General features: G+C 42.5%; 1 protein-coding gene across 2 annotated transcripts in view; it reads left to right on the forward strand.

Annotated features, from left to right (window-relative positions):
• ESPL1 (extra spindle pole bodies like 1, separase) overlaps positions 1-22460 on the forward strand; it is a 77665-nt gene extending 55205 nt beyond the window's left edge. For both annotated transcript variants that reach the window (XM_040340688.1, XM_040340687.1), the window contains exons 22-31: positions 209-384; positions 467-594; positions 823-945; positions 3100-3255; positions 6624-6794; positions 12167-12271; positions 14802-14917; positions 17068-17151; positions 17260-17424; positions 21749-22460. In XM_040340688.1, coding sequence (XP_040196622.1) covers positions 209-384; positions 467-594; positions 823-945; positions 3100-3255; positions 6624-6794; positions 12167-12271; positions 14802-14917; positions 17068-17151; positions 17260-17424; positions 21749-21950 — 1426 coding nt within the window. In that variant the 3' untranslated portion in view covers positions 21951-22460. The remainder of the gene's footprint in view (positions 1-208; positions 385-466; positions 595-822; positions 946-3099; positions 3256-6623; positions 6795-12166; positions 12272-14801; positions 14918-17067; positions 17152-17259; positions 17425-21748) is intronic.
• Positions 22461-22636: the final 176 nt, after the last annotated feature.

Below are 22636 nucleotides of genomic sequence, written 5' to 3' on the forward strand. Positions count from 1 at the left end.
TATGCGATTTCCTACCACTCGGCTGGGCTTCTTTTGGATTGAATCTGAATTCCGGTGTCCCTCAATAGATGATAAAAACGGTGTCCAGTCTTGTATAACTCTATCTGAATTCCTGTGTTTCTCAATTAACTCCAAAAAATATTTGTTTTTAGACAAGTAAAAAAAACAAAAACCTTGTTTTGATTTCTTGGGCATTTCCCTCTCTCAGGAAACTGAAGAAAGAAGGCGTAGGAGATGTATCTGATAAGCTACAATCTTTGAGTCTCAGTGATCACAAGGACCCCCGGATTAAATACCTTTCACAGCTAGAGGCTCTCTTTCAATTTCCAAAGCAATCTATAGAAATGCATACATTCAAGAATCGGCTGCAGGAAATTCCTGCAAGTATGTTTCTTACACATTTATTCTTTCCTTTTTAGTAAAATTGTGGCATATACACATTTTTTTTTTTTTTCTGTTTTTACAGACACTGTAGTGTGTTTATTGACCCTGGCTGGCTCCCATCAACAAAGCCCTGGTGATACTCTACTACTCTGCAGACTTGAACAAGGAAATGCGCCTGTTACTGTTCATATACCAACAGCCCAGTTAAAGGCAAGACTACCTTTTGTATGATTTCTAGAGTTCACGTTTCTTACATATTGTGAAAATTCAAATTCAGTGTAACTATGTCTATATAGAGATGTCGATGAGAGACACCGTTTGTATTCCTCCACACTTGAGCAAATAATCAGTCTCCTGAGCATGTTGGACTTGCGTTAACAGCCAATTTATTAGCTGGGTTTACCAAATTGTATTTATTTTTTTATTTTATGCATATAGTTGTCCCTTAGTTCGGCCCTGCAGGAGTTTGATGACATTCAGAAGCAGCAGAAAATCATTAACAATTTAACAGATAAAAAAGAATGGTGGGAAGGACGCAGAGCTCTGGATGGTCGCATGAAGGTAAGATGACTGGTTTCTGTATTACTAATAATGGCTTGATTTATGGCTATACAATCCAAAATTTTTTTTTTTTTTTTTTTTTTTCCTTCATCACTCACTTGTACCTTTTTTTTTTTTTTTTTTTTAATAAATCATTTAGTAATCCACGTTGGACAACATTGTGCACGTACAGAGTCTTTGTTGTAGGCATCAAGATCTACATGGTTGTGTTATCTCTGAGCCAGCATCACCAAAGTGATGGCAGGCGGATATTGATCCTGGATAATGCATGAACATGTATGGCCCTGGGAAAAAAGCTTCATCGCTAATGAGGTTTCATCCATCTCTTCCATTCATAAAAGCCAGTACTACAGCTTGTATGAATGAAACGTGATCCCATGAATGGAGAACAGATAAACAGATGGATGATTGAGAGGTCTGCACCCTACTTTCATTAGATAAATGTGGAGTGTAGGCTTGTTAAATGGTGTAGTGGAGCATGAAGGACTAAATATAACGAAGCACCTGTGTGCATTAAATGTACAGTTGATTTTTTGGTTTAATAAGGAAGCGGCTTTTGGAATAGGTTCAATGTGCCGCTATCTATTTTCCTATAATAGCGATAGCCAGTGACCAGCTATGTGAGCATTTGATGGGCTATGAGTGGTTGTAAAGCCTTAAAGGGTAAGTTCACCTCTTCTTTTAAATTCCAGCTACCCTGTGTACCAATATAGCATTCATGTAATTTTGGGCAAGAATATCAAAGCTTTCCATAAAATCTACAGACTGCGTTTAGAATCATGGATGGAGGACAGTAAGGTATCTTTACTTCTGTCTTGCGTCCTTACAGACTGTAGGTTATGATGCAGGAAGGAGTTGAACTCATTGGCACACACCCTGCATCATCCACCCTCCCACTCCCCAGCTGCATGTTTTTCAAATGAAATGCAATCAATCATTGATACCACTTCCCACTAAATACACAATCGGATTGCATAGTGTATGGCCATCTTTATACAAGTACATGGAGTGGAAAGAAACTCGGCTGTCAAGCCCTGTTCAAGTAAAAGACAATGTGCGCCAGACTAAGTGCAGCACATGTTAAACCATTTATTTAAAAGTAAATAAGCCAAATGGCTACCATCATAGTAGTAGTGATAATCAGGCAAGTATGAGTAGTAAATAGTATTGGGCCCATAGTCACTGTGTGGTCCAGGGTAACTTGAGGAGCGACATTCCAGCGGTGTTCTGACAGACACTAGGAGGATGGAGCTGCAGAGCAGCCTCTGTAACCAGCCTGATGGCTTGGCTGGACGCCGTACAACCTTGGAAAATACCCGGAAACCGAAGAACATTGAGGCTCTATTCACATCTGTGTATTTCCTTGCATTTCAGAAATGCGCTACACCAAAAATCGCTGTAAAAAAAACGTACACTAAGCTCCTTTTCTAAAGAAAAGTTCTGAAGCTTCTTTCGGGTGATTGCTGTGTAGGGCAGCACATTCAGGTGGATGGGCTGCCCTATATGTGATAAGTAAAAATACTCAAACACTTCTCCCCCTTGCTAAAAAAAAAAAAGTGGTAATGCGAGTTCCCGCTATGCAGAGATGTGAACAGAGCTCAACAGCTGAGTGTTTCTGTCCACTCCCTTCTATGTACTTGCATAAAGATGACCATACACTATTCAATCAAACAGCATTAGCCAACCAATTCAGTATGCATCACGTGCTATACATGAATAAAGAGGAGGAGACAGTATCCTCACATGTAGTGAACATGTGGATACTTGATAATCTGATGGGGTGCCGCGTCCTAATATATATGAGAAAAGGGGAAAACTAGGGGCAAGTTTTTTTTGGACTTTTCAGGCACAGTATGCTAGTAAGAATACAGTCGTACAAAGAGGAATTCTCTAAAATTAAATTTAATTGAACATGGGAGAACAGTTCATATGTACTCCCATGTTCAATTAAATTTAATTTTAGAGAATTCCTCTTTGTACGACTGTATTCTTACTAGCATACTGTGCATGAAAAGTCCAAAAAAACTTGCCCCTAGTTTTCCCCTTTTCTCACAAGTGCTATACATATTTATTTATTTTATGCAGAAAGTTGCATGAGACCATTTCCTGTTCTGTTTTAGATAGTAATTTGGGAATCATTTTTGTTGTATATAGGCTTTAATTCAGTCACTTGAAGAACAGGTCTTGGATTGTTGGAAAGTCCTTTTGTTGCCTCCTTGTACAGCTTCTGCTCTGGATGAAGAAGCCCAGGCACTTTTAAAGGCTCTTGCTGCCTGTGGTTGGAGAAGTGGCGATGCAGGACTTGTGAAGGTAAATTTGGGTAGCACTTATTTATCATTGGAGTACCCAGGTAAAGTATTTTTTGAGCTTTTGAAAAACCCTTTTAACAATTTGACTCCTAAACTGTTTTAAACATTACCATGTTAATATATAAAGTGTGTGTGTGTGTGTGTGTGTGTGTGTGTGTGTGTGTGTGTGTGTGTGTGTGTGTGTTTTATTTATATAGATGGATGGATAAAATTATTATTTTTTTTCTCTCATCACAACTATCCTAGTTTATCCTGGTAAATCTTCCGATTTTTTTTATTTTTTATTTATATTTTTTTACACCTAAAAAGCACAAGATGTAGATTATAATTTTACCAACAAATGAAAGCCCAACTTATTGATGTAAACCTTCTTTTATTTATTTTTTTCCTCTCTTGGCCCAAAATCTCAAAGGGAAAAAAATTAAATAAAAATCGTCTCCTTGATTTTTTTATTTTTTAAGTTAAATTAAAGTTTTTATTAATGACAGTCTAAATCCAATATCTTAGCCAGTCTAAGATTTACACCCAACGGAGCACATTGTATTTACATGCAGTGGTACTTAATGTTACAAAAGAAGAGGACTTCTACATAAATTGATATGCTTTAGTGAATTCAAATTAAAATTAAATAGAAGAATTTTTTTTTTTTTTTTTTTATCAATTACATTTCCCATCTGTCAGAACAGTTTACATTGGCAGCTTCTATAATATGTAAACACCACAGTGTACGTCAGATTTCACCTACACCACTAAATTAATAACAAATTTGACTAAATAATTCTAATTTGACACCAGTTGGTCATAAATAGTGCACATTTATACAGCCTCCTCAAAGTAGTAGCTATACTTGTGTGAGACATCGTGATTAAACCAAATAGACTTTTAATCTAGAGTTTATGTACAAGGTACGATAAGCTTCCTTCAATTCTTAGTTCATTGCTTAAATAGTACATTTAAAGGTGCATTCCCCCAAATAGTGTAGGTTTTAAAGGGTTTGTTCATTTTAATACTGTACAATCAAGGTCATGTGTTATTCAGTTAATATAAGTCTGCTAAAATAACACCTTAGCCATGTTTGGCGAGGTAACCAAGAGCCACTAAGCGCTACAATGACAATACTCTACTACAGGCTTAGGGCTTATAAATTAAAAACGTTAAAGTATAATAAAAAAAAAAGCTAGACTCTTAATAAAATTAAGGCTGATATTTGCTTTAAAGGCATAGTTCAGAAAGCACATTCATATCAGGGGAAAATGCACATTCGTCTTTTGAAAGATAACCAAAATATAAACTGTCTTTAAAAAAAAAAAAAATGACAACCAAAACCATGTAATAGACTCTTAATGTGCCTTTAACTGTGTACAGATTGTCAGTTCCACATTTAAAGAAGTTCTTCACCGAAACTATTCATTTTGCTTTGGGTGGAAGTTGTGTAAAATGATACTCTTATGCCCCGTACACACTATTGGAATTTCCAATGGAAAAAGTCAGACGGACTCCGACTGCATGTATGCCCCATCGGATTATTTCCATTGGAAATTACAAGGAATTCCATCGGAGTTTAGATAGAGAACATGTTCTCTTTTACTCCGATGGAATTCCGTCGGAATTCCGATGTGATTTTGGACGGACAAAGGTTTGACTGTGTGTACAGGGCTTTATAGCTTTGCCATTCAAATCTGGCTGAGAAGTTCCTCTGCTGAGCTCCTCCTTCTGCTGCTCATAACCTCTGAGTATTGCAAGATTCTCCATTGATGGAGGCTGGCACTTTATGGGACACTATTGTCACCTAAAGAAAATTGAAAAACCTGCTTGCTGTTAAAAGAAGACGTTTAATATTTACTTCAGTGCCGCGTGTTGAAGAGTTATGCAGTCTGAAGGATCTTCAGCATCCAACACACCTCCATGTGAGTCAGATGCCTGCATTTACATATGTGCGGTATAGTGGCATTGCAAATTGGCTACAAATGTAAAGTCTTAGTGCAGTTCAAATGCGAATTCCAGGCTCTTTGCCTTCTAAGGGAATGAATCGCACATATTCGATCTGGGAAAAAAACAGCATGGGGTACCCTTTCGGGTCTGGTACGGATTTTAAGGGGAAGGAAGAAAAAGGTTGCGCTGAACTCTACCACCATCTACCTCAGCCTTGATAGTTCTTAAATGGCTAAGGGGGGCACCACCCCTGTGATGTCACTGAACTTGTATGCTGGGTTGGTGACATCGCAGGGACGAGGTGACGTCGCTGGGTGTCCCTGCCCTTAACTACTCACAGCGGAGCAGGCAGATGGTGGTAGACTTGTTTTTTTTTTTTCTGCCCAGCAGTGGCAGCAGACGTCATGATTTATGGATCTACATATTTTTTTGTAATACTTCTGCGATCTAGGAATAGCTGGAGAGTTGTAACAGGAGGTGGGATGGAATAAGGACCTTGAATCATCCACCATACCCTGATGCAGTAAAAATGGGATATCCAAAGGAATAGCAAGGGTCGGTCTAATTCCATCATGTGTGAATATTAGGCTGGGTTCACATGAGGCGCAAGTGGGTCACAGCAGTGGTCCGGTGCGTGCTGATTCTCAGGTTCGGGTCCAATTTCATCCTGTATTTTGGGCTGAATTCAGGCCTGAAATGGACCAAAAGACGCACAGCGTTTTTGTGCACAACGCACCAGATCCATAGAGCGCTCCATAGAGAGCCTTTCAAAATCTCCTGCTATTGCGATTTAGATGTGGAGAACTCGCATTCAATTCGCAATGGTGTGAACTCCGCCTTAAGCATTGTTGGGCTCCATGCACACTAGGCTTAAAAAAAAATGTTCCCCTGCCAGAGAGCTCAAATACGAAATTCTAACCATAAGGGTTTTTTTTGGTTTTTCCTCTGCCTCTAAAAGCTGAGCTCAAAATATGCCTGTGAGCCTCTTAATGTTGGGCACATAGAATAACACTGAGCTGCTTCTACAGGCAAAACGCACAACTCCTGTGTGGTTTTTTTTTTTTTTTTTTTGGGCATGGACTTATGGTGTTTTACTGTGGAAAGAGCGTCTAGTTGCTTCAATAAATATTTAAGGTTGTCGTGCATCCTTAAACTGCACACTTTGGCTTTGTAATCTGTGTGGTGTGACATTGATGAAGAGGAGCTTACTGTGTTTCTTCTTATTTTCTTTGTTATAGTTAATATTTGTTTTCTTTGTAATGCGTTGCCTTAATCCCTTTGAGTATTTTCTTTCACATTTTGGGTGAAAAAGTTGCAGGAAGGGCAGCAGTACTACATTTTATTTAATCTTGACACAAAATAACTTAAGCTCTGTTTTTTATGAAAAATGTTTTCAGATACCCATTTACCTTTTTAATATTCTTTTGAAACTTATAGGCAATTTTGCAAGGCTGCCACCTCTTAACCGCCCAACAAATCCAATTTTTTGCTCAGGGGTTTAGTGCCTCTAGGCCAGAACAAGTCCAGGAGCTGCTTAATAAATCAATTGATAGACTTAAATCTAAAATAGGACAGACTGAGGGGCATCTGATTCTCATATTGGACAAGGTAAGTGCTTATCTTCTGAATAACTGTTTTATGTTGTGTATTCATAAGGAAATGGAAGGACTGAAGTTACAATGAAGAGTTCATGGCCTTACAATGGCTAAGGTACAAATGCATAAGAAGTCCAAAATTATTTAACTTCTACAATTCAGAAAACATGTACTGAGTATTTATAGATCCTGAGTTATAGGCTGGTAACTTCAGGTGATTGGACACTTGGCAAAGTTTTGAGGACATGCCCTTTGGGTGTCACCCTATGGAATCCAGAGAAAATGCTTCTTTGCCTGGTGCAAAAACAGGTGACTCCCAAAGTTTACTTTGTACCTCACATTCTGGTCTTCTTACAATCAGGACTTCACCAGATCTACCTTTTTAAAGAAGTACAGCCAAAGCCCATTTGGCTGTACTTCTGTGGATCACAAAAGTGCGGTTTGCTCCCAGGCCTGGGAAAGATTGCGACCATATGGTCTGGATCCGTCAATATTCCTGGACTGTCACCCCCAACTCTGCCTCTCAGTAAACCACTGTGAGCCTGAGCCAGCTGCTCCGGCCCCCTCTACAGCTCAATGGTTCAGAGCATGGGGGGGGGGGCAGAGCAGAGAGCCAGTGAATGGCGTTAACCAGTTCTCTGCTCATGGAGCTGTGAGAACCGGGCAATTGGCGTTGTTTGCTCAGTTCTCGGTGTTGGCGCCCGCAGGGGACAGATGCAGCATCGGGACGAATTAGTGGCTCTTTCATTAGTTGGCCAATCCTCATTCTTCACAAAGACCAGGGGTAGCCTTACACCCAAGACCATCTTTTCTTAAGGTGGTATCAGTCTTCCACCTCAGTGAAGACATCTTTGTTCCTGCTCCAAAACACCCAAAGGAAATCACGGTTTACTGCCTGGATGTAGTTGAAATCATCAGTCTACCTCCAAGGAGACGGCTTCTAACATGAAAACTGCCCCCGTTTGTCCTTGCCTTAAAGTCCTCTGTCTAATCTTCCAAAAGACCAAGGGAAAAGGTTCCGCAATGACAAACCTCCTTCAGCATCTGATACAGCAAGAAGTTATTATCCAAGTCCCCAAAGATCAGGAAGCATGAGGTTTCTACTCGTACATCTTCCTGATGAAGAAACCTTCTGGGAAGCATCGACTGTCCTAAATCTAAAGATTTTGAGCAAGTCAATACGGTACAAGCACTTTCGGATGAATACAATTTAATTTATTGTCCCTAAAGTGTTTTATGGCATCTTTGGATCTGAGGGACACTTACCTACACTTCCCGATAGCCCGAACTTCTCAAATATCTCCAACTTGCTGTTAACCTGGGGAGTTCGGTATGGCATCTCCAATTCAGAGCTCTACCCTTTGGACTGTTGTCCTCCCCCAGAGTTTTCACAAAGATGGCATAAACTCTGAAGTTGCTGAAATTAAAGGGGATATCTATTGTACCTTTTTATCTGTTGCTCTTTGCAGACACCAAGGGTCAGGTGTTGACAGACCTACAGGAGACCCAGATTCAGGAGACTCAGATTTTCCTCAGAAGCTTAAAATGGCTCCTAAATTTCGAGAAATCCAATCTGTCCCCAGCACGTGTTTGTTTTTGTTTTTTTGTTTTGTTCCCCCCCCCCCCCCCCCCCCAGGGTTACACCATAAACTCAGTGCTTCAGAAGGTTTTCCTCCCATAGGAGAAGGTAGAAAAAGTTCAGTCTGCTGTAAAACCGCTCCAATTCAACCTCATGGTGACAGTACGGACGGCAATGGCAGTCTTAGGAGTGCTCACCGCATCTATACCTGCCATACAATTACATTTTTCACAGATGGGATGTATCTATTGTGATGCAAGGGTTTATAAGGCCCCTTTCGTACCCCTAGAAGAGTCATCCCTAAGGAATTTATTCCCAGTGACAATGTTTTTGGTGGCCATCATGTCAGCCCGAAGAATTGGCAAGCTTCAGGCTTTGGTGGTCACGGAACCCTCTTTACTGATTTTTCCTGGATCACGTGGTCCTTGGAACGGATCCGGCTTTCCTTCCTAAGATTGCTACATGTTTTCATCGTACGTGGGACATGGTACTGCCCACCTTTTTTAGCCCCAGCTGATCCAAGAGAGGAAGCTTGCCATACACTGAATGTAAGAAGATGCCTGTTACAATACCCAACCGTGACTAAAACGTTTAGGAAGTCGAATGCACTTTTTATAATCTTTTCGGGACCACTTTAGGAAGGTGGCTTAAATGGACAATCAAAGAGGGCTTACAGGGTGCCCTCGCGGTCTACTGAGATCTACAAGTCAGTTGATACGGTGGAAGATGGTACTTGTAGTTTTCTCATTCACAGATTCCTGTGAATGAGTGACGCAGCTGTCATTTTCAAATGTGACAGTGGGGTGAGAAACTCCTGTCTGCTGTCACTGGGAAGGAGCATGGAGAGAGGGGTGGCGTTCTGGTAGAGGTGGTAGAGCATGACGCATACACTGAATGTGGGTGTAACATGCTCCAGATGGTGAACTTCTCTATTTAAAGCGGCGTTTCACTCATTTTGTTTTTAAATGTCAGCAGCTACAAAAAGTGTAGCTGCTGACTTTTAATAAATGCACACTCACCTGTCCCACAGTCCAGCGATGCAGCCACCCCAAACCCTCTCTTCTCTCCCTCACCTCTCCGCCAGCATTGCAGGCACCTGGCTGTGACGGCTTGCAGCTACACACCTGGGTGTGCAGTGAGTATGCGGGAGTCGCGCAGGGCCTCCCCATTGGTCGGGCAATCTTCTGGAACCTACGACCTGTTCCAGAAGATTGCAAGAAGGGATGGATAGCAGGTACCTGTCAATGTGGCATATTTTGTGGGGGAGGAGTGCTTAAAGTGAAACTGCCACTTTGGGTTAGGCTCAGCTTTAGGAATTGTACTGCTGTGTAGTCTGTTTCGGCTCTTATTAAACCACTTCAATGTACAGGAGCATGAATTAAGGGCATGCTGAAATGCATTGGCTTTTATCGGCGAAATGCATTTTGTCAAACGCGGGAAATCCTTTTGGCCTCTATTTTGGGTGTGGTGCACTGCTGGTCTAAAACGACTTTGAATCTAGTTGCTATGTCTTTAGGAACTTCTTCACCTGTGCAAACAGCCTATCAAGCATCAACCCATTCTACCTTATGCTTTCCACATTACAAAGTGGGAGTTAATACTCACTGTATCTTGCAACTCTACATTGCACATCCCTAATTGAAATTCCGTCACTTTCAGATTTGATCACAGCTAGGGATGAGCCCGAACACCCCCCTGTTCGGTTTGCACCAGAACCTGCGAACACAACAAATGTTCGCGTGAACTTTAGAATCCTGTTGAACATTTGAAATCTAAAGTGCTAATTTTAAAGGCTAATATGCAAGTTATTGTCCTAAAAAGTGTTTGGGGACCTGGGTCCTGCCCCATGGGACATGTATCAATGCAAAAAAAGTTTTAAAAGCGCCCTTTTTTTTTTTTGGGGAGCAGTGAATTTAATAATGCTTAAAGTGAAACAATAAAAGTGAAATATTCCTTTAAATTTCGTACCTGGGGGGGGGGGGGTAAAGTAAGCATGTTTCCCGTACTTAGAACTGTCACTGCACAAAGTGTCATTTCTGAAAGAAAGTCCTTTAAACGGGACTCGCGGCTATAATGACTTGTTGGCTCCCGGCAATTCAGAGAGAATTCATTCCCCCCAAATTCAATTACCAGGACCTTCAGGTCTGGTATGGATATTAAGGGGAACCCTGCCGTCAATTTAAAAAAAAACGTGGGGTTCCCCCAAATATCCATTCCAGACCCTGGCCGGCCGCAGAAAAGAGGGGGGGACAGAGTGTGGCCCCCCTCTCCTGAACCGTACCAGGCCACATGCCCTCAACATGGGGATGTAAGCGGGGGGCTTATCAGAATCTGGAAGACACCTTTAACAAAGGGGGACCCCAGATCCTGGCCCCCCTTTGTGAAATTGTAGGGGTACAATGTACCCCATTACCAATTCATATAAGGAAGTGTAAATGGTTGTAAAAACACACACACACACACACACAGTGGAAAAAAGTCCTTTATTAATAAAAATAAATCCAGCGGTGGTAATCCACTCTCAGTCCGGCTCCCCGCTCCAACGTTGTCTATATCCAGCAACGGGTGATCTCCTCTCCGGTCCAGCGATGAGAAGATCGTCCGGGATTCAGAGCGCAGCATCGCCGGCCACTTGTCTCCACCGGAGACAGCCCGGCGAATAACGCTGCTGAAGCTGTGACATTTCTTGTATTGATGAGGCGGGGCCACCCGTCGCGTGACCCCGTCCCCCTCTGAGGCACCCTCTGCTACATCACTGGGGAAGACCAGGCTTCCCCCTTGCGTCGGAGGGGGCGGGGTCACGTGACCGGCTGTCTCCGGTGGAGAGAGGCGGCCGGCGATGCTGCTCTCTGCATCCCGGACGATCTTCTCATCGCTGGACCAGAGAAGAGAGATCACCCGTAGCTGGATACAGACAACGTTGGAGCGGGGAGCTGGACCGAGAGTGGATTACCACCGCTGGATTTTTTATTTTATTTTTTTAATAAAGGACTTTTTTGTGTGTGTGTGTGTGTTTGTTTTTTTTTTTGTTTTTTTTTACAACTATGTACACTTCCTTTGTGAAACGGTAGGGGTACAATGTACCCCATTACCAATTCACATGGGGGGGGGCAGGATCTGGGGGTCCCCTTTGTTAAAGGGGTCTTCCAGATTCTGTTAAGCCCCCCGCCCGCAGACCCCCACAACCATCGGCCAGGTTACTTGCTCGGATAAGGGGTCTGGTGTGGATTTTTGGGGGAACTCAACGCCATTTTAAAAAAAATGTGGGGTGGAGTTCCCCTTAATATCCATACCAGACCTGAAGGACCTGGTAATTGAATTTGGGAGGACCCCCACGCTTTTTTTTTCTGAAATTACACTTTGTGCAGGGACAGTTCTAAGTACGGGAAACATGCGCTATTTCCCATGCTTACTTTACTTTTATTGTTTCACGAAAAAACTACCATTTTTTTTTAAAACTTTTTTTTTTTTTTGCATTGATACATGTCCCCAAACACTTTTTAGGACAATAACTTGCATATTGGCCTTTAAAATTAGCACTTTAGATTTATCCCATAGACTTTAACAGGGTATTCCGCAAACATGAGTTTGACTTGAAGCTCATCCCAAATCACAGCTAATGCCAGCTTTGATAGAATTGGAGATACTTGTATCTGGTAGTTTGACGTTCTTCGTCATTATCTTAGACTTTTTTGGCCATGATGACAATTCTACTTTAAAGACTTGATTGTATAACATTGGTCATTGAGCCTTTTAGAATGTATTATAACCTGAATTTATTTTATTTTTTTGTCATCCAACAATAGCACCTTCAGAAGCTTCCCTGGGAGTGTATGCCCTGCTTGCTGACCAGATCAGTCACTCGTCTTCCATCTCTGCACTTCCTGCTCAACTACAACCTCCTTAAACAGGTGTTCTGCTGATTTCAATAACTTAAATATTGTCTAAAACCTGTCTGTTATAAAAAAAACACTGTTTGACCACTTCATTTCTCTATTGAACCAACTTTTTTTTCTAGTCTCTTGAGGGACACAAGACATTACTGTTGGCCACCTACAGGAGGATTAGGACTCTGGTATACAAACAAATCTGTACGGGAACCCAGATAACCCCTTCTCTTACACATGCTTCAAGTTTTTGCTAATATCCTAGGACAGGTGTCTCCAAACGTTTTAAACAAAGGGCTAGTTTACGGTTCTTCAGCCTTTAAGGGGTGTGGCCAACGGGAGTAGAAAATATTTTGGAGTCACTGAAAGTAAACCGTCCCCTTTTTAGTATTAAGGGGAGGAATAGTGCCTTATTGCTGGTGTCAGTGGGAGGACCGGTGCCCCATCATCGGTGTCGCTGGCATGAACTATGCCCCACTGTTGACAGTGGGGGGGGAATAATGCCCCAAGGGCCAGAAAAAAAAGAAAGTAAAGGGAAGTAAACTTACTGGGATGGTTGGATGCCAATTCTTACAAGTCCTTTAGGAAGTCTGCACTTAAGATATTCAGGTGTAGAGAGAATCTCATTTTGGGTTTCCAGTTGAGCTCTTGCGTTTAGCACTCTCTTTAGCTGTGTACTCCCGACTCCCCTAATGCTACTGTGCAGATTAAACCCCCCCCCCCCCCCCCTTAAGGGCCCTTTCACACTGGGGCATTTTTCAAGCGCTTTAGCGTTAAAAAAGCGCCTGTAAAACGCCTGAAAGAAGCTGCATCTGCAATCCCAATGTGAAAGCTCGAGTGCTTTCACACTAAAGCGCCTGAAAAACACCCCAGTGTGAAAGTGGTCTTAGCGTTAAAAAAAAGCGCCTGAAAGAAGCTGCATCTGCAATCCCAATGTGAAAGCCTGAGTGCTTTCACACTGAGGCGCTGAGCTGGCAGGGCGTCAAAAAAAGTCCTGCATGCAGCTTCTTTGCAGCGCTTTAGGAGCGGTTAATACACCGCTCCTAAAGCCCCCTTCCCATTGAGGAAGCTTTTTTTTAACGCCAAAGCGCCTGAAAAGCGCCTCAGTGTGAAAGGGGTCTTAGCAGCGCTTTACCAGCGTTTTTCGGGCGCTGGCAGTGTGAAAGGCCTCTGAAAGCACTTGGGCTTTCACATTGGGATTGCAGATGAGGCTTCTTTCAGGCGCTTTACAGGCTTTTTTTAAACGCCAAAGCGCCTAAAAAACGCCCCAGTGTGAAAGGGGTCTAACACTTTTGGGGATCCCTCAACCCAAGAATTCTGCTCCAGTTCCGTTGTTGGCTTGGCCTTAGAAGCTGTGTTCTTCCCTGACAATGCCCTTTTTCTTGAGAGCTGTTCTCCCCTGGGGCATATCGTACTACTACCAGTACCTGGCAACATCAGTTTCATACTCCTCTCCTCCTCAAGATCAACCCTTTGGGCCACTTTAACCAGGTTCAGCATTGGTTAATAATTAATATCCAACCTAATACGATACTGAATCCTCAGTGTTGCCCTGCTACACCTAGTTTTTCCTCAAGGTGTTTGCTCTGGTACCTTCTAATGCCATTCCCATTGCGTTACACTCCAAAGTTGTCCTGTGAAGAGAGCAGTTGCCATGCGTCCTAGTAGAGGACATTCCCCCCCCCCCAATGGGCTAATTGTCTACACAATACAATTGTCTGGCCTGCTATTGGCACTGGAAACTGTGTCTTACCTGTGGACAATGTTAACAGGCATAGTTTTATTTAAAGTGCTACAGCATCTTGGTCTTCCTTCAGTTGCCAAGGGATGTATCCTTTTGCTGGTAAGGACTTCTCTTTCCCTCTCAAGGTCTCCTTTTCATTTAAAATATTCTTGTGGGTTTTCAGCACAGATGGTTCCTGGTATTTCCCTTGTAGTCATGTCTCCTGGTTCAGACACTGCTGGACAACATCAAGAGTACTGGTTTGTTCCTTATTCAAGAAGATTAGTAGTCCTTACTGCATCTGGAGGCCTGTTCTTCTCAACTAATAGTCTCAATTTTGTAGAGGTTCATTTATCAATGTGCATCTCTGACCCTACATTGCAGGTAAAGGAGGTCTGAGAAGGGCTACAGATCTCTATGGGAGGTCTGTGGCCAGAACAAACATTTCTTGCTTCAAATCTCCTCTACCTCGGTTGGACTGCTTTTGGATGTCCCAACAGTAAAAATGTCCTGTGACCCTCAATAGCCAAAAAGAAAATAGAATTGTGCTCACCGTAAAATACCTTGGTGGCAATTGAGGACAGAGGTTCCACCCCTCTTTCTCTTGGTACTGTTGCTACAGCATGAGGCTTTCTGGAAAGAAGGGGGATTATCTGGACTGGCCTGTAGATGTTAGTTTGCCATGGTCCAGATCTTCCTGTAGGCATCAGTAAAACATGACTTATTGTGTCCTTCAACTCTAAGAAAAAATTCTTGTGGTACAAAAATCTATTTTCTGGCACAGAGAGCCTTTGCTTTTTAACTGTCTTTTTTTTTTTTTTCTACCCGCAGCACCAGCCTCAGAGCAGCCTTGTTCGTGGTGTGGAGCCTAAGAAAACATTTTATGTCCTTAATCCCCACTCAAATCTACCAGGCACAGAGGAGCGATTCAGGGAGTGGTTTAATAAGTAAGTATTTTGTTTTTATGTCTCATATCTATTTGCTGTGTGATCTCCATGGAAAAGGGTTTTACTCTTTGTAGCACAGTTAAAATCCTTTTACTGGTGTTTGCTGTGGCTAATAAATGCAGGTGACTGCTATTTTATAGCAGCTTAGAGTAGGCTGCAAGTCGGGTGGTCACAAAGTGGTTGAATACCCATGAAAGTGTTTTTCTAGTCAGACCTGACTAAAGGGGAAGTGATCGTAAGACTGTTTTCACACTATGCCTCCCCGAGTGTCAGCGGTAAAACGCTGCCATTTTACTGTAGGATTTGCGGAGCATTTCAGCTGCTAGCAAAGCTCTTTTGATCCCCCGCTTGCGGCCGAGAAAGGGTTAACGCCCGCAATGCGCCGCAACATCGGCGTATTGCCAGCGCTGCCCATTGATTTCAATAGGCAGGAGCGGTGAGTTCACCGCTCCAAAGAAGCTGATGGCAGGACTTTTTTTAATGCCCTGCCAGCACACTGCTTTAGTGTGAAAGCCCTTGGGGTTTCACACTGGAGTGAATAGAGCAGCTGTTTAAGGGCGGATTGCAGGCGCTATTTTTAATGCTATAGCGTCTGCAAAACGCCCTCAGTGTGAAAGGGGTCTAAAGGAAATGATGTGTGAGGTATGGTTAGGTTGTAGTGTCTCACAAATTTTTGTGAATTCTCTGCAAGATGAATTTGTATATTTTGATCTCTTTGACACTTGGCTTAGTCCAGTATAGGATGATCATGGAAACTATGGCGGCCCAGCGGAAAAAGAGGAGGGTGTTGCTTTGGGTATTGGTAATGCTGACACAAATCTTTGCTTATGACTATTCTCAATGCCATGGCCACTGCCCGGCACTGTTGGCTGGCTTGATGTTGTGCCTGCACATGGAAACAAAATGGTGTTACCATACAGCTGCTCTGTAGAAATGGGAAGTGTCTGGAGCTGCTTTGTCCTAGTTCTCCATTTCCCAGTGCATTCTGAGAAACATGCTGTCGCCTCTCCCACAGTGCCCAGCTAACCCATTATCAATGCTTTATTAACACACCAAAAAATGCTATAGGTGCAGTTATGATGCATTACCAGTGAAATTAATAGAGGTAGCTGATGAGCAGTGATGCCTCATGAAAGAAACATGCTGCCTATCTTTCAACACAACGCTGCCAGCTCGTGTGTGTATTTCACTGTGTGGTGTACATTGTAATATTCTTGGTAGGCATTGAAGGGTAGTTATGAGACTTTAAAAATGCTGCAGGGCATTGACTCATGTATAAAGGAGACTTAAAGCGTTTATTTTCTTTTTTGGATGGAGTTCCACTGGAATCCTGTCACTAAACCATTTGTTTTATAGTGGTGTGAATGGCTCTCTTGAGGTCATTCCACAGCATCTATGTGGGCACAAGGTCTGTACTCTGACTGGGCCACTCCAAAAGACACTTTTGTTGAAGTGATGAATTCTCAAAATATCCTACAGGATAATGCAAGGGTGGCTGTCCGCCCACTAAAGCTTAGTAGAAGTTTGTGTTGTAGCAAAACACTGACCCTAGGCATTGAAGTAAATCTAGCACAGACTGGCTTTAGAAAACCAAAATGTGCCCTTTGGAGTAGCCCAGTCAGAACCCAATCCTTAAAAGCCAAAGCTCCTTTGGTCCTTCTGGAGATCAAAATGCACTTCATTCTGTACTCCTGTGACCCATATGCAGCCATCTGACGTCACTCAGCCTGTCCAGATCTGGAGAGATCCTGACTTTAATGTAGCGCCCCCTCCACAGTCCAGTGTGCCAGCGAGTACTAAAGGGACAGAGTAGAGAGCCATGATTTTTTATTTATTTTTTATTTTTATTGATCCCCCAAAGTACCGTATTACTGCAGTGCTGTTGTGTGGTCTCATGATCTTTCCCAGTTTGGAATCTGCAGGGAAAGATCCATGGGGAGGGACTTCTATTACTCTGCTGTATGCTCTCAACAATTTAAGCCTGTGTTTGGCTACAGTGCACAGATAGACCAGATTTTGCATACTCCAGTTTTAGTAAATCAACCTTATTGTCTCTAAATGATTCAACATGTTTGTGCATACACTTCAGATTGTTACTCTACAGTCATACTTTGAGCTATTCATTTGAGATGCTTTGATCTGTTTTGTAGTGAACCTGGATGGACAGGTGTTGTTCGATCTTCTCCAAAGTCTGAAATGCTCCAGACAGCACTAACGACACAAGATCTCTATATGTGAGTATCTCTCTTTGGCGTTTGTTCTGTAGTCTGGATACAAATGTGATTGGGTAGCTGTGAATTTGTTGGCTAATGTCAATGTCTATCTTTTTATTTTTTGTGCAGTTATGTGGGACATGGAGCAGGTGCACATTTCTTGGATGCACAGACTCTGCAGCGGTTGGACTGTAATGCAGTAGTGTTGCTGTTTGGATGCAGTAGTGCCGCCTTGTCTGTCAGGGGAGATCTGGAAGGTGCCGGTTTAGTCTTGAAATATTTAATGGCTGGCTGGTAAGTCGTGCAACAATTTTATTCATGAGATCACTATACAGAAACCGATTCATATTGTTACAGCCTCAAAGTGCTACAACCTACTCATCCAGGTGTGTGACCATTACAGGACACAGGGCGTCTTCATGTTCATGACTGCTTGGATTATGCTTGGACCTTCCATTAAATGGACATTGGCCTAAAAACCAAAAATCTTCCCTGCTCAGCTAAGACCGTTTTGTGCTAGCGTCTGTAGATTGATGGATTAACAGTAACTTGACCCGCTGGGAAATTGGGAGCTGACTTTTAATGCTGCTGGTCGGCCCAGGGTCCTACAGACGGTGCTAACCAGAGTAACCTTACAGGTACATGGCTGTGAACCCCTAATGGGAAGTTGTGTCCCCTTTGGAGCATGCCTGCCATAATGGTAAAGATTGGGCTTTACAGTGGCCCTGCAGCCTGGATTGGTGAGTGACTCCTTTTTGCTGGTGGCGAGGCAGCTGCGTTACTATAACTAGTGATGGCGGTTATGGCACAAAACTCCTGCTTGATGGCATCTGCATCATGGGTATCGCTTTCAGCGACTGGCCAACGTTTCCACAACAAAACAGTGTCACAGGCAGCAGGTCCCAACCTCCCCCCGGGTGCAATCCCTACAAGTATTTAGGCCAGTCAGTATGGTGAGTCACTTACTGTGGCACACGCTTCTCTCATGGTGGGAAGGAGCGGGATGATTAGGATGGAGGAGGGGGGCTGAGGGGGGCTGAGGGGTGGGCTCCCAAATCCTCTTCTTGGGTAGAGAGGGCCCCCTGCATATTTTGTTCATTTCTGACTTGCGTGAACAGCTCTCAGGGTTTCTCGCTGGCTTGGAATGTCTGGAAGACAAACACTGAAGCTTACCCTCTCCGCCTCCTTTTTTTTTTTTTTGGTCAAGGATGTGGAAGAGACGGAAGCTGGTGAGGATCGGTCTATTACTTTTATTTTATTTATTTTTTTAGCCGATGCGGTCAACAAATTTTTAAGACTGCCACTTCTGGAATCTACTTCTCCCTTTGTCACCGGTTTTGGATCCTGGAAGCTGCCAAAAATCCCTAGATCTTTAGCTGTGCTTCCTCATTGTAAGAAGTGATTGTATGCAGATTGAGCTCACCTAAAGAAGGTGCTTGTGTCTGTGGTTTGCTTACTAGTTCCTTGTATAGGAGGAGATCTCCCAACTGTAGACACATTTTGTTTCTTGCCCAACCAAACCCAGATGGTCTCAGCGGACAAGGTTATAGTCTTTAAATGTGCTACAGAGAAAGTTAGAAGCCCTCTTTAAGACATCCTTCTTTTTCATAGATGCAGCTCTGTGACTGCAATGGGTGTCTGCCAGGCCCTCAAAGTGTGGGCAAAACCTTATGTTTCGGGCCAGGGAATCTGATTCTAAGGATCCTATCAGGCAACTGTCTTTGGACGTTGTCTCCATTCATATGAGAATCCTGTGGCTAAATTGTTGGTCTGCTGAACTTCTCTGTAAGAGGGTGAGCGTCTGGGCCATCATTGGATGCCTTTATGCAGAAGGTGACTGGGTAAAACCACACTATTTCCCCTGAAGAAGCCAGCAAATCTAATAAGCAGAAGCTAAGGTCCTTTTGTCAGCCTTGGGCTTTAAGCAAAAGCCTATAATCCCTGTTTCACAAAAAGGGACTGGACCTCAAATCCCTCCAAAGTCCAGAGACGAGCCTCCCCAAGGAAGGGGCGTGCCTTTTCCTTGTGGGAAGGGGGATTTTTATCAGCTTCACAGCTGTCGGGACTTGGGACATTGCAGACTAATAGATCAATAGTGTGGTAAGACTGCTACATGGTCTTATGTTCTACTAGGTAAATGTCCATGCCTCTGTGGACATAAAGGTCTTTAGCTGGCTCTAGTGGGATTTTTTCCTATTTTTTTTTTTTTTTTTTTTTTTTTTTTGTGGGTTTATTGGCCATCCCTCATGTTCAGTCCTTTAGGATAGCCCAAGGGGTCATGAATATGAAGACAACTTGTATTTTGTGATATACAATTAAGAAATTGGGATTACGGGTTAGCGTGTAAAATTCCTTGGAGTGCATCACAAGAGGCAGAGATTATGTCCCACAAGAGGGGCTGGTAGAGGTTGATTGGGCAGGGAAGCCTGCCTTTTTGTTTAGCCATTGTGTGTTCACCCGAGGGTGGCAGCATAAGTAGTCATGAAAATTAAGACTGTCCTGTGAAGTACTTTTTATGAAAAGTATTTTACAGCAACACCAACTCACAATTTTTAATACAGTGGTTCTAGGTTATGTGTTTTTAGGAATGGACACTTTTTGGCACAGGTAAAGCTTATTTTCATCATTGGTGAATTCAGCTAATGAAAATACCCAGTTGTGTGCAGGCTTTGCACATCTCTGTGCAAGTTGCTGCAGAATTAGCATTGCTTCTGAGAGTTGAACAATGGTTGCTTCTGTTGCCAGATGAAGAGCCTCCTTTTTGTGACTGATAACCGCCAATATGACAAATCCCTATTTAAGATAGATTCTAGTCCTGTTTGTCTGATTGCTAAACTAGTGCCATGTTAACAACCAAGCATTATGGCTAGTATCAGGGCCGATCCGCCCTATAGGCTCACTATGCAAGCCGCTTAGGGCCCTGCAAAGCTGCGGAGGGCCCCCCAAATTACTAGAGGCCCCACCTTGTGAGAAGTCATTTTCGGACCCTCACCCCGCTTCTCAACTCGCTGGCTGCATGGGAGAAGAGGTAAGAAGTCAACACCGCCCTGCTTAATGTAGGATGACGTCTCCGACAGCAGAACACTCCTCCCCCCCCCCCCCCCACCCCCCCTCTCGCTTCTCAACTTTAATGTGACATGTCCTTTTGCTTAGGGCCCCAGGGAGGTCAGGATTGGCACTGGCTAGTATGTTGGGATTACTGCTCCTTCACCAGCTTAGAACTTTATTGTAAGTAGCACCAAACCTCTACAAACCATACCCTAATTGAGTGGAGCTTGGTATAGAAGTGGGCTCATAAAGTGCATCCAAGACCATCAAACATATATAAATTCCCAATGGTCACTGTGCAGCGCTTTCTATCCCTATGAAATTGCTTTCAAAAAGTTCTACGGGTATCCACAAATTTTATTTGCATCCACATGTCAGGAGTCGTGGCCTGGCCTCCTGAGGACATCCTGTTGACAATGCGTATTGGGGGGGGGGACACTTCCGGTGAAACATTATGTCCACCTATTAGAAAGCGCACCGCCTTTTATGAGTGGACATACTTTTTAACAATAAAATAGTATTCCGCTATGATGTTCTCCATTGTCTCCATCTCTAAACTATATTGAGATGTGGATCCATTGTACCGTGTTGGCAATGCAGCAGTAATTTGAAGCCTGGTTGACTTACCTTGGTATACACTTAGGGGTTCCACAGCGGTGGGTGAGTACACGCCCTGGTGGGGGCACAGATGGTGAATTGGAGTAGAATATTTGTGGATGCACACAACACTTTGAAAGTGTTTTCATAGGGTTTGAAACGGCTGTACAGTCACCATTGGGCCTTTATATATGTGTGCTGGACTTTAATGCACTGTATGGACTCATTTTTGCACTTTAAATACCAATTCACCTTATTTGCACTAATGGCATTTTTTATATTGTACAGTAAAACTGTCCTTGGTTTGAAAGTAACTTGGTTTAAGAGTGTTATGCAAGACAAGCAAATAATTTTAATACATTTTGACTTGATATACAAGCGATGTCTTGATATACAAGTAGCGTCATGTCACAACAGAATAGAAGAGAGGTGCCTCTAAGTGTAGCAATATGGTTACATTTAATGAAAGTTACAATTGACAAAATATTGCTACACTTAGAGGCGCCTCTCTTTTTTATACTTGAGCTCCTGCTGGATTTTGCTTCTATTCCCCTTGTGGAGGCTTCCATTTGTGGATGGGCATTTTATGGTTCCACAACCTGGTCACATTACTACAATCTTTTTATTTGGACTATAAACTGAAGGACATATGAATAAATGGTTGTGGAACTAATCATTTGAGTTTCCATTATTTCTCATGGGGAAATTCGCTTTGATATACAAGTGCTTTGGATTACAAGCATGTTTCTGGAATTAATTATACTCCCAATCCAAGGTGATACTGTGTTGGTTTTGCACATATTGTATCTTGCACATGAAAAGGCTAAGCACAACTCATTACAATAATCCATTCTGTTTTTGTGGACTTGTGATTTAGTTTTAAGCCTATTTGGGTTATAATGGTAGATATCATCTACGCAATACTGCTTGAGTAAATATTCCATGGATAATTTTGTTTCTTTATTTTTTTTAGCCCTATGGTAGTTGGAAACTTATGGGATGTCACAGACCGAGAAATTGACCGTTACACAGTGGCGTTCTTGCAGGATTGGTTGAAGGCAGGGCCTGGTAGCCCACTTCTGAAGTACTTATCAGAGTCACGCCAGGCTCCAAAGCTCAAGTATATCATTGGTGCAGCTCCTGTGGCTTATGGCTTACCTGTGGCCCTTCAGTGACTTTAACCCTAATTCAGCACATTGTACAGAAAATTATTTATAAACGTTCCAAGGGCAAGCAACCTAAATGCTGCTGCTATAAAGCTGTGCATCTGAAAATATTTTTCACAAAGTTGCAGAATGTGTTGGTGCTTTTCTGAAAAAAAACGCATACTCTAATATTTGAGCATAAAATCCTTTTGTTTGGTTGGAGGTATCCAACCTGCAATGGAATCTAGTTGAATATTGTATTGTATCAGCAGTGCTGGCCTGGTGTGATAAAGTAATATATTTAACTTTTGAAGTTTTGTATAACATGTTTTTAAGACTTTCCTTTTTTTTTCCTCCTCTAAAGAAAATGGGGATTCAGTTTTTCTATGCACATTGCTCAGGTAATTTTTTTTTTTTTTTTTTAATATCATTGCTTTGTATTAAAAAAAAAAAATTGGTCACACAACTTTGACAATATTTCTGCTGCATGTGTATGTAAATTATTAACTTGGATAATAAAGAGTGTTTCTGTTTATTTTTCATGATTGCAAATGTGTTTTTTTTTTTATATAATTCAAAGAAGTTCCAAATGTGCGGCACAAGTAATATATAAACGTGTTTTAATGCGACAATACAAATGCTGATTCAGGTGGAGTTTATACTGGCATGGATGTAGTAGTGACTTCTAAAAAGAAAGGTGCCTCTAAATGCAATAC

This window comes from Rana temporaria, chromosome 2 (genome assembly GCF_905171775.1).
Source record: "Rana temporaria chromosome 2, aRanTem1.1, whole genome shotgun sequence".
NCBI lineage: Eukaryota > Metazoa > Chordata > Amphibia > Anura > Ranidae > Rana > Rana temporaria.